General features: G+C 40.2%; 1 protein-coding gene across 1 annotated transcript; it reads right to left on the bottom strand.

Moving 5' to 3' along the window:
* Positions 1-267: 267 nt before the first annotated feature.
* Positions 268-4,973, bottom strand: LOC109998514 (short coiled-coil protein B). The gene is made up of 4 exons (XM_020653394.3): positions 4,856-4,973; positions 4,163-4,231; positions 3,999-4,079; positions 268-3,554 (listed from the first exon to the last, which is right to left on the bottom strand). The coding sequence occupies exons 2-4, from the start codon at positions 4,176-4,178 to the stop codon at positions 3,412-3,414; spliced, it is 240 nt and encodes a 79-aa protein (XP_020509050.1). The 5' UTR covers positions 4,179-4,231; positions 4,856-4,973; the 3' UTR covers positions 268-3,411.
* Between the last annotated feature and the right edge of the window lie 6,589 nt (positions 4,974-11,562).

Genomic DNA, 11,562 nt, shown 5'->3' with positions numbered 1-11,562 from the left:
CCTGGAGAAATCTTCAACTTTTTAACTGATTTAGTCATTCAGCTTTAAGTCTCCTCAAAAGGAAGGAACACCCAGATTAAAGCATTTTATACAATCTTCTTCTTTTACTATAATAAAGCTTTTCCTTTCATTTGTCACCCGCTATTTAATACCATTAAAAAAAATCAAAGCAGTGTGTCACTTGTCCTTGCGAGCACCCTTAGTGACTCTGTGAGCGTGAGAAATATGAAACAGAGGATTAGCTCAGAAAACATCCCAGACAAACGCTTCATCAAAAAGGATCAAACTTTATTCAAACAAAGTCAGTTAAAATGAGCAACAAACAAATAAACAAACAGTAAAATGTAAACAGAGGGTTGTTATTCTTCCCCAACATGTCATATTTGTCACTGGTTAATGGAGAGGCGAAGCTAGGCTCTGCCACTGTAACAGTTAGCACATACACATGATTGATCACCACCTGATCTTATTTGACACATGGTTTTAGCTTTAAAGGTCACATATTATACTCCTTTTCAACCAGTTTAAATAAGTCTCAGAGCTCCAAAAAACATGTCTGTGAAGTTTCTTGTTCTAAATCCACTCTGATTCTGTATTTGATCATGTCTATAAACCCCTGTATTTCAGCCCTGCTCAGAACAGGCTGTTTCTGTGTCTGTACCTTTAAATACAAATGAGCTGTGTCTGACCACGCCCATTTCTGGAGGGACTAGTGTGGCTTGGGCTTTCTCTCTCCATGATTGATTGTTTACGGTTAGAAGGCAGACTCAGAGGCCAGAACAAACACCTAGATTTGGGAGTGTCACATACCTGGGGGAGGGGTTACTGCCCTTTGTGATGTCATGAAGGGAGAATCTCCAAACAGCATGTTTGAGCACACATTTTCTAGAAAGTGGAGCAGGCAAAAGACGGAGGGGATGGACTCTCATCCTTTGGGGGTTTGTAAACAGGCTAAGGACACATGTTGGTGAAAAACATGGTCAAGTGTATTTTGCATAATATGTGACCTGCTGACCCAGCTGCTAAGGTGGGGCCATTTACTCCCATAGTGCAATAAGCAGCAACAAAACGTGACATCATATTCAAATAAAGAATTCTAAAACGGGGCCTTTGGACCCTCCTCTCTTCAGAGAGGTTTCAGCAGTAACAATACAACATGAAATCAGATCTACTGTGCTCATGGCAACTAATGCAATACTGAATAATAAATATCAAAAAAATAAAGTTAAGAAGCCAAATTCTCTTGAAGCCTTCTCCTTGTATCAGTTTATTCACTAAAGGACAAAGACTGAATTACTGGAGCTTCTAAGGACCAGGAGAAAATTGGTTTAACGTAAACATTTTAACTCTATAAAAATCTGAGCAGGGTTTTATCAGTATGGGGGGGGGGGGGGGGGGGGGGCAGTATCATCACCAGTTCTGAACATCTCTTTGAGGCAGTGAACATCTAAGAACCTAAGAGTAAAGGAGTCTGTTGATCTGTTGTTGTTTGAGTGGACTTTATGTCTCCCAAACTAAAATTGAAATGGATCAAATATTTTCACAGGGAGAAAATCTTTAGCATAGGGTACAGAATTAGCTGTTAGCATGTAGGTGTCTGGTCAGAGCGCAGGGTTAGAATAACTTCCACCAGATGCATATACGCTGTGTCAGCTCTGCTCCGGTACAGAGCAGCACCGCTCGACAGCCGGAGTCATGACTCCAAGCAGTTTCCAAGGAATGAAAACAGAAACGAGACATTCATTCAAAAATGTCTCGTCTCGCGTTGCGTGCTGTTAGGACATGCTGTTGAAGACATTTCTATAATAATCACTTCTGTTCAGTTTCTGTTTTTACTTCCTTCACTGCAATCTCTCTAATCTGATCGATGCTATGATTTAAGCACCAGTCCAGTTTTTAGCCAACAAGCACACAACAAGAGCACGTAACTATGTGAACATTTCAGGCTGTCGTCTATTCCATTGATTAATTTATAAAGTTTTGTTTTCTGTTCACCCACCTCACAGCTGTATGTTTAGAACTGGTGAATTATTTAAGGATTAGATAACTGCACATCTCTGAACCCCAGGTCCTGAAACATGGACATGTGATGAAGCCGATATTCTAATCTGGGTTGTAAATGTTCTCACGGTTCTCATATTGTGTTACATTTTTATAACATGTCTGTTGATATCTTAGCTGAAAGGTTTAGCTTAAATGTGGGTCTTTCACGTTCTGACAGATCTTTCAGAATGAAAAAAGGTTTCATTGAGATAAATTCAACACTGCCAACTAGTGGACAACTTCTCTAATGAGATTTGCAGACTGAGAAACATCTTTGAGGCTTACACCTTATTTACACCTGCTTCAAACTTCTGATCACAAGTGGACATGTTACAAGTACAGGTGTGGATGCTCCTACGACTCTTTAAGAGATGAGAGCTCAGACCAGGAGAGCTAAGCTGAAGAGCATAGAAGGATTTGTAAGTGTGTGAAACAAACACTTGCAGTCTACCCTTTGAATACTTATTGATGAAACTGTCTGTAACGTCTTTCTATTCTGGACAGCATGTATCACGGTGCATTGAGGTTCATTACAACCTGTCGTTTTATTACAAACCTTCAGTTCATATTTGACGCTGAATTGGCCGGCTTTAAGTACACGCCCACTCTCGGACATCGCAAGGTTTTAGTTTAATGAGCCATTTTTTAACGAACTTGCATGTTGTTCTAAAAAAAAGTTTCGTTTTTCTGCACCTATCACATTCACAATCTTTCAATCTTATAACCCTGAGTGTTTTAAAAAGCCGTATTAAATATTTTAGGTCAACACTGTCTGTGTGTAGATATTTGATCTGATTGTTTTTATGTTACTCTTCCTATTTGTTTGCTTTTTTATAGTTGGAATTAAGTGATTAGCAGTTTGTAACTTGAAAATTAAGGTTATCATCATGCCCTTTTTTGGCCCAGGTTTTCCTTTTTAAAGATATCTCATCTTAAAAAAAAAAAAGCTCCAGTCTGCATCACAGGTCTCACACATCACTGTACTGCATCACACTCTTATAAAATGAGTTCATTCTTTCTTAATTGAAAAGAATAAAAAGTTTATATGAATATAGAACGAGGAAATGGGATCCAATCAGAAGAGAAGTCTGATTACAGGTGTGAAGTGAGCTGTCCACCTGTGATCAGACCAGCCATGATGCATGTTAACTTGAGGTGTTTGAGGCAGCTCTAAAGGGTGCATGACGTAGATGTTCAGAATCCATCCTCCATGGCGTTGTGGGTTCAGGTTTTGGAATGTGTGTCAGCATGCGTGTGTGTGTGCGTGTGTGTGTGTGTGCGTGTGTGTGTGCGTGTGTGTGCGTGTGTGTGTGAGTGTGTTTGTGTGTGGGGGGAGCAGGGTCAAGGGTCAGACTCTCCATGTTCTCCTTACTTTCGTTTGCTCTTGGTGTCGGTGGTCTGGAAGACACTGGAGGCCGACATGAGGTTCTCGATGTACTGACCTAGAACCTGGTTCTCCGACTTCAGCTTCAGGTTCTCTTCTTTGACAGCGTCCACTCTGGCAGACAGATCTGAACACACACACAGCAGCAACATTCAAATCATCAGAAATCTTTACAGATAAGAAGTTAGAATGATGATGCAACTCTGATTCTAACAATTAAATGACATCTTTACAAGCAGTTTTTCACAACTACTTATTTTCCAATTGCTTTACTCATTTGTTTTGTTTATTTGCAAGAGAAGAAGTCTACTTTTGCTTGATGTCACTGATTCAATAAGTTTTAAGAAGGTCAAAAGTTACCATTTACTGTCTGCAAGCTGCATGCATGCTGAGGATCAGAAATAGTTACTCTTATTTTTCATACCACTGTCATCTGTGGAAGTTGCACACCATAATGCCAGACATGGAAGAAGGTTGACGCATGCAACCATGTTTCATGCTGCTGTAACGATCTGGATTGTAATTTCATGTCTGTGTGCTGCATTGCGATCAATCATGCAACTGTGTTTACCCTCTAGAGTGTGTTGCAGCTCCAACACCTGGTTGATGAGCCTCGTCTTCTCTTCGAGCTCAGCCTGGTTCTCCATGTCACCTGCAGAAATGTAAAGAAACGGTCAACAGTACTCATCAGTGACTCACACAGTGGGAACAGAAAATATCTGTGAGCTGTCTCACCATCGTCTGAGCTCATGGTGAAGTACTCGTCTTCCTTTTTGGAATGCAGGGCTGCGACGTCTAGGGACACTGTGAGGTGTAGGCGATGTAAAACATTCAATTATTCAAATGTGTGTTTGCAATACAGTGTCGAGTTCAATGGAGCTTTAATGTTTTTTTTCTGATGGAACAGGAACTACATCGTTAACCATATAACTCACTGAATATGACTGCCAAAACTCTCTTAAACCCTTAAGCAAAAATACACAAGAGGAATTCCCCCAAAAATCTTAATAAAACTTTGATGTAGCCTGTAGAGTCACGACTTTAAGTATATTCTCTTTGCATGTTTGCAGAAAGTCAAAGTTTTCAATGTCAGACTTAGTCCCCTGATTGAGATGTGAGCGTGCAGGGTGGTGCACAGCGGCTGGATGACGTCACATTATGTACAACGTTATTCACAATCAAGAGATGTTATGAATTATTGACCCGAAACTTATCCAAACTGAGCCGAGTAAATAAACAGAGTAAACACGTCGCTGGCTTTCTGAAACAATGTGAGCAACTGTTAGCTTTAAAGCTGACTAGGCATACTAAACAAACCCGAAAGCAGGCCCTCTGCTAACTAGCACTTAGCATGCTAACACACAGAAGCTGTAGCTGCCACACATAATAAACGGGAGGAATACCCCGTTAACGTTGATTTCCACATACCTTACAACGTGAATAAACAATATTTTCTCCGCAAAATATCGCCGGCTCTAATCCACGTTAATTTGTGTTAATTCGTGCAGTTCATTCCCACAGCTTGTGTCGGACACCATCTGTGTTCTGTTATGTCCACTTCAGCCTCCAGGCGCTAGAGGGCGACATCACACCAGGACCAAACAACACCTACCTGGAATAAACTGTGCATAGGCCTATTCATCAAACACCTGTACACTGGTTTAAGTTATCAATAATACACATTTAAATATTATTGATTAGAGTTTAATGGCATAAAACAAGTGACTACTACTGTTTTAAAACACTTTCATGTGTTCATAACTTGTTACATTTCATGTTGCATGCTCCATTCTAACTTCACATTTAGGCTACCTGTCACCTGTGTGTCTGAACCAAAGACTGTAAATAATAATAATGTAATATACAGTCTATGGTCTTTTATAAAGCCCAAGTCCCTCACTTCCCAAGCAGCCACGGACAGTATTTAATGTTTTCACCAGAAGGGAATTTATTTAACAATAAAGAAATAATATTAGTGAAAATATGAATAAGAATAAGCTTCAGGGTCAATCAATCTCATGAACATTGAACCACGCTAACCTTATAAATTAAAAAATACAACCAACTTACCTCCCGACCCTTACGAACCAAAAACATGAGAATAAGGTTAAATTAACTGGCAATTCACTCCTACAACACCTAACCATACGGCTCCACTGCTCCAGACGAGGAAGGAATTTTGCCGGAGCACTCAACTCACCACTTGATGGGCGTATACACACTGAAAATGAATTGGGCTTTTTCTGATTTTCTCCTGGACCTCTCCACACACTCTTGATAGCCAAGTTGTAAATAAGAATGAAAAACCCTGGTTCCTTCCTGTTTCTTTGGAGGTTTCATGACATTCAAATAAGCAGTGAGTACAGTTTGTTATTCTTCTTTTCTCTAGTCCCTCAATTAAACTACTTTTATACGCGAGGGGATGAGCCGGCCGTCCTGTCCATGTAAACACGATGTAGATACAGCTCTGAAAACATCACAGACAGTGGGACTCGGGTGTCGCACTCATTGTAGACAGTCATGACTCAGCGTTATTGTCTTATATATATATATTGATTTCTGCTATATTTAAGTGTGAAAAATCACATATTCTTCCTTTAACCCAAAGATTAAACCTACAGGACGCATATAGGACTAGTGAGAGAGTTCCCGGCGTTTGTGTCCGGCGTGATGACGTTTAATGTCTCTGACAACCACTGTAGTTTCATTTAGCCACTTATTAGCAACCGCCTTTATAAGGACGCCTAAAAACTTTAAAATTCACAAGTGGAAGTATTACCTAACATTGTTTATATTGTTTAACAAAACACTAACATTTCTTTAGCTTGTGTTAACCACAGACCTTATTTTATGCGTCTAACCACAAACCCATTCAAAATCCCCGTTGAGTTTGAGAGGATAGACCCCATGATGCTACAATGCTAACTTACTTAAGGGTTTTAGGACTCACTCCTGTGACGCCTATATAGGTTACATTTATACTGTACATTATACACTACACCTGTGCTATCGTGTATTCAGATTTATAATTCTGTATCATAGTATCACTCGTATTTTTATGTCTGTATATCCTGTGAGCATTGTTGTAGTTTGCATGAAGCCTAAACATTTTATTACCATCTTGATGATTGTACTGTGAATCATATGATAAATAAACTTGAACATATTTTTTGAAGAGCCTCCAATCTATACGGTGAAAAGATAAAACTTGCATCGTCATTCAGAATTAGTAATCAAAGCATGTATTTTTCAGAGTTAACAAACAGGCAAATAAAATAAAAAAATCTAGACAACAATAAAGCTATGTATGTTGGGAATGGAGAACTCAAATTTAAAAAATACAGTTAAGTTGTTAAAAGATGAGCAGGAGGGGACCTACAAATGTGTGAATGCAAATAAAAGATTTAATGCTACAGCAGATCTCAAGAAGGAGCTGAAAAACATTGTGGAGACTCAAAAAATATATATCATTAGACTTAAACGTAGACTTAAACAAGTTCAATCCCCTTTATGAAAAGCTGGAGAAAAAGGAGAGAAGAAGAACAAGTTTTAGTCAACGATAAGGAGATCACATCCCTTTGGAAAATGATGGAAGAGGCAGAGAACAACCAAAGAAGGCAAATCATTCAAACTGAGATGATCACGGCTGAGAGAAACTAAAGTATTAGAAACCTGTTCCAAGTTCAGGAGGAACTGAACAAGAGCAACAAGGTTTTTTTTACGTCAAGTTTTACCTCCCTGCCCCCCCTCTTGTCTCAAAGGGTTTACCCCTGTGAGGTGCATACATGAACAGCCAGGTCAGGAGAATATCTAGAGCTAGTGATGGGAAAAGCAGTTCTTTTCAGTGTACTGAACCTTAGAATCAGTTCAGTAAAAAGATTCGTTCACCGAATAATTCAGTGCTTAACCTGAGCTCTGACTGCGAATCAGAACTCGATAAATTGAACGGGGCAGAATGTTAAGTTCTGCTCGTGATCGTACTGAAAATGTCCGTTCGTGAATGATAAGCCAATGAGCTGAGAATTTAGTTGGATGAAGAGCTCACATATATTTTGGCGAAACCTAATTATTGTTTTTGTTTGATGTGCTGTAAAGGGCATACAACTTATCCATGAGGATTTTAAAATGATTAATTAATCACCAACTGCGAGCTCAAGCCAGTGTGCGGTGCAGTGCCATACTGTCATGTTTGGGAAAAGTGTCTGCAGTCCGGCCGCCACTCCGCTCTTGCGCCCCAGCATGACAGACGCCCCGACACAGGTGAGGCCGATGAGCGTTTTTTGAGAGAAAGTCTCGTTTTAATGAAGCAAGCTCTAAAGAGGCCATCAGCTTGAATACCCTCTGCGCTGAAGTCATCTAGTTCCACAAGATCAAAAAATATGTTCTCCGGTGACTCCATCTCTGGCAACTGAAGCCTCAAATAGACAATTAATGCGCTCTTTTTGTTAATGTCGGTTGCCTCATCCAGCATGAGTCCAATTTTTGGAGCCACATCGACTATTCTCTCAAGCATTTTTTTTTAAATTTCAAATTAAATGTGTTGTTGCATGCTGAAACATGCCACGTTACATGTCCAACCCATTAAGTTCCTGGCAGTCTATTTCATGCTCAAAACCGTGAGCTGGTCTGTTGCGCTTGGCCTCTTTGTAAGCTGTACGGAAAACTCTGCAGTTGTTTGCACTTGGTCGGATTTGTTACTGTTTATCGTATTTGTGAATGTGTCCTCCTTTGCCTTGTGCAAAATGTTTGATATGTGTGTTAGTCTTCCCGTGCTCGAAAACCTTTTTCCTTAAGGCCCTCTGTTGTTTCTTTATTCCACTTGCAGAGGATGTAACTGAGCCAGAGGCCTGTTCTTTTTGCCAGTTTCAAGCCTACAGTTTTTTCTGGACAAGGTACCGTATTTTCCGCACTATAAGGCGCACCTTCAATGAATGACCTATTTTAGAACTGTTTTCATATATGGGGCGCACCGGATTATAAGGCGCATAGAATAGAATGTGTTTACAACTGAACAAGGCTGGGAGATATTGTGAATATATAAATATAAATACGTATAAAACTACGTTTTACGTATAAAACTACGCTTTATACGTAGTGCATTCACAATAACTCAACGTTGTTCAAACGTTAATGTGCATATTCACAATATCTCCCAGCCTTGTTCACTCTTCTCCCAAACGTGGAGGGGAACTTTTCCCTGATTCAGTAAACATGTAACAGAAACAGTCTGATACCACTAAATCAAACGTTAGTGCATTCACAATAACTCAACGTTGTTCAAATGTTAATGTGCATATTCACAATATCTCCCAGCCTTGTTCAGTTGTAAACACGTAAAAGAAACTCAGTCTGATACCGCTAATTCAAACGTTAGTGCATAACTCAACATTGTTCAGTTACGTATAACACATAAAGCTCACTTTTTCAGTTCATTCCCCGTCCACGAATCCCTCGAATTCTTCTTCTTCAGTGTCTGAATTGAACAGTTGGGCGAGTACGGCATCCAACATGCCCGGCTCCCTCTCGTCATTATCCGAGTCAGTGTCGCTGAGCGCCGTGTACAACCAGTATGGATCAACCAATTAACCAATTGATCATATATAAGGCGCTCTGGATTATAAGGCGCACTGTCGTTTTTTGAGAAAATTAAAGGCTTTTAAGTGCGCCTTATAGTGCGGAAAATACGGTAATGCTCCTGTTTTGTCCATTGTAAGCCAGGGATAATAACCTTTTTTGGCTTTGAACTGAGCCTCGGTCCAAATTCCCCCTGTCTGTGTCTCCTCAAAAGCTGTGCTTTCGTCCTCTTTATCTTCATCAACTGTCCCTGACTCCAATTTTTCCTCGTCGTCTTCCTCTGATTGTTCTTTGCTGGTGAAAGGTGCAACTAAGCTAGCATCCCTGCTGCTGCGAGAAAAGCTACCTGCTGTGCTGTTGCTATTGATAACGTTGTTGTCACTTACTACATCCTCTGCAGAAACTTCTTTAACCCTCTTTGGTTCTGATTGACCCACCGGTTTGAAAAAGCTGATTAAACTTGATTGCCTTTTGGACATTTTGCTTTCGTATGTGCTAAATCAAAACGCAGACAACAACAACAATTAGCAGTTGTGAGTGACGTGTGCAAACTCCCGCTTCTGGCGTGTCGACGTGACCTGACCGCGATCGGACCTCTCCCTTCTTTCACTTAAAAAAATATTTTAAAACACTTAAAAGAAGGAAAGCGAGAGATTCCCCAGTAATTCAGAGGCAAAATAAAAGTGACAGAACAGATTACATTAAATATTACACAAAATTTATTAAGACATTTTTAGTGACAAAGGAGGTGCTGGATCCAATCAAAAAAAGTTTTGGTCACGATCTGGGAGGTGCCAGATCCTGTTCCGGTAGGACCCGGCACAAATTAAGCCCTGTGCATATGTGAAAAAGGCTAAAGAGAACAGCACCTACGTCCAAAAGCTACAGACAGAATTAAAAGATGAGCAGCTTCTGAGAGCTCAGGAAAGGAACACTTCAGGGGAGACGATTCATGCTCTTCAGAAGACATGCAAAGGATTGGAGGACAAATTCAATATATAGAGAAAGGGATGAGAGAGCCACAGAGCATACAGAGAGAGAAGCAAGTGCAGGCCTCCATTTCTTTTCACAGCAGGCAATTTGAAGCAAGACAAAGGGCATCATGAACACATGATAAACGAGCAAGGTCCTTGGCCAACTACAGAGGAGGCCAAGGAAAATTAAAAAAAGTGAATGGACCAGAACAGAGATTTTCAAAGAACCAGCACAAACCTTGTTAACGTAGAGCTGTCTTTAAAAAAAAAAAAAACACACCTCAACAACAGCTCGAAAATGTACAAAAAGTGGTCAAAGAGATGAGCACCTCTAAACTAAAGCTACAGACAGAATTAAAAGATGAGCAGCTTCTGAGAGCTCAGGAAAAGAACACTTCAGGACAAAGGATTTGAGGACAAATTGAAAATAGAGAAAGGGATGAGGGAGCAGAAAGAGTATAAGTTATCAAGTTTTACTTCAAAACAGTTGCAGGTAAAAGAACTGACGCTGACCACAGAGACATTCACAATCAGGTGCAAAACTAAACAGGATTTCAAAATCATGCGTCCAAAGTAATAGATTAGCAAAGAGAGGATTTAAGACACAAAGACAGGGAAATGGAAGTTACATTAGATGAGTTGAAAAATTCAACAGTACAGGCAAAATGTACCTTTCAAGGTTGGATGAGATACCACTTCTTAGAGATAGACTAACTGCAACACAGGAAACAGAACTTCCACCAGATACGTGTGCTTTGCGTGTCTGCTCCGGTCCGTTACGGCTCCGTGCACCCTTCTCCATCAACACCCACCGTGGAGAGCACAGCCATCAGCCGGAGTGCCGAGACAAAGGAATTCCTGCTGTAATTTTACAGATTCATATTTGTTGGGAATTGAGAACTCAAATTAAAAATACCATTAAGTATGATATGGCAGATCTCAATAAGGAGCTGAAAAGTAAAAATATGTATCATTAGACTTAAACGTAGGCTTAGCAAGTTCAATTCCCTTTGCTGGAGAAAAAGGAGAGAAGAAGCATAGAACAAGTCAACGATAAGGAGATGACATCATTCAAACTGAGATGATCACGGCTGAGAGAAACCAAAGTATTAGAAACCTGTTCCAAGTTCAAAAGGAACTGAACAAGAGCCACAAGGTCATAGAGGAAATGAAGACCAATTACAACGTGCTGAAGGTAGAAACTGATGCAACAAATGAAGAGCTGGCAAAGATGAGATGGAAATATGACTCTTCCTAGAATAACCTTGAAAAGCTCAAATCTGAGCTGGGACGAATAAAGGCATTGCAGGAGACCTCTTTAGTGTCTTTTGATAAGAAGCAGCTCCTGTCGAAGAAAACGCTGCGTAAGGAGGTCACAGAAAAAGAAGATTACTTAACCTTCAAGAGCTGGTAGGTCAGCTACAAAAGAAAATCCAAGATCTTGAATCTTGACGGGTAGCGCAAGAACAGACAAAACGAGAGATTTCAAAGCGAAACAATTGTCTGCAGCTGCGAAAGGCAAAGCTTGAGGTTGAATCTTATACCAAAGGCATGATAATGCCGAGTACCGTTTACATGTTGCAAACG

Source organism: Labrus bergylta, chromosome 9, assembly GCF_963930695.1.
Source record: "Labrus bergylta chromosome 9, fLabBer1.1, whole genome shotgun sequence".
Lineage (NCBI taxonomy): Eukaryota > Metazoa > Chordata > Actinopteri > Labriformes > Labridae > Labrus > Labrus bergylta.
Note: the sequence above shows the minus strand (reverse complement) of the source record. Positions and strands in the feature narration are given on the sequence as shown.

Coding starts and splice junctions, on each gene's coding strand:
- LOC109998514 (XM_020653394.3), bottom strand. Junction 3,555..3,998: donor GCTGCAACACACTCTAGAGG/GTAAACACAGTT, acceptor GTGTGTGTTCAG/ATCTGTCTGCCAGAGTGGAC.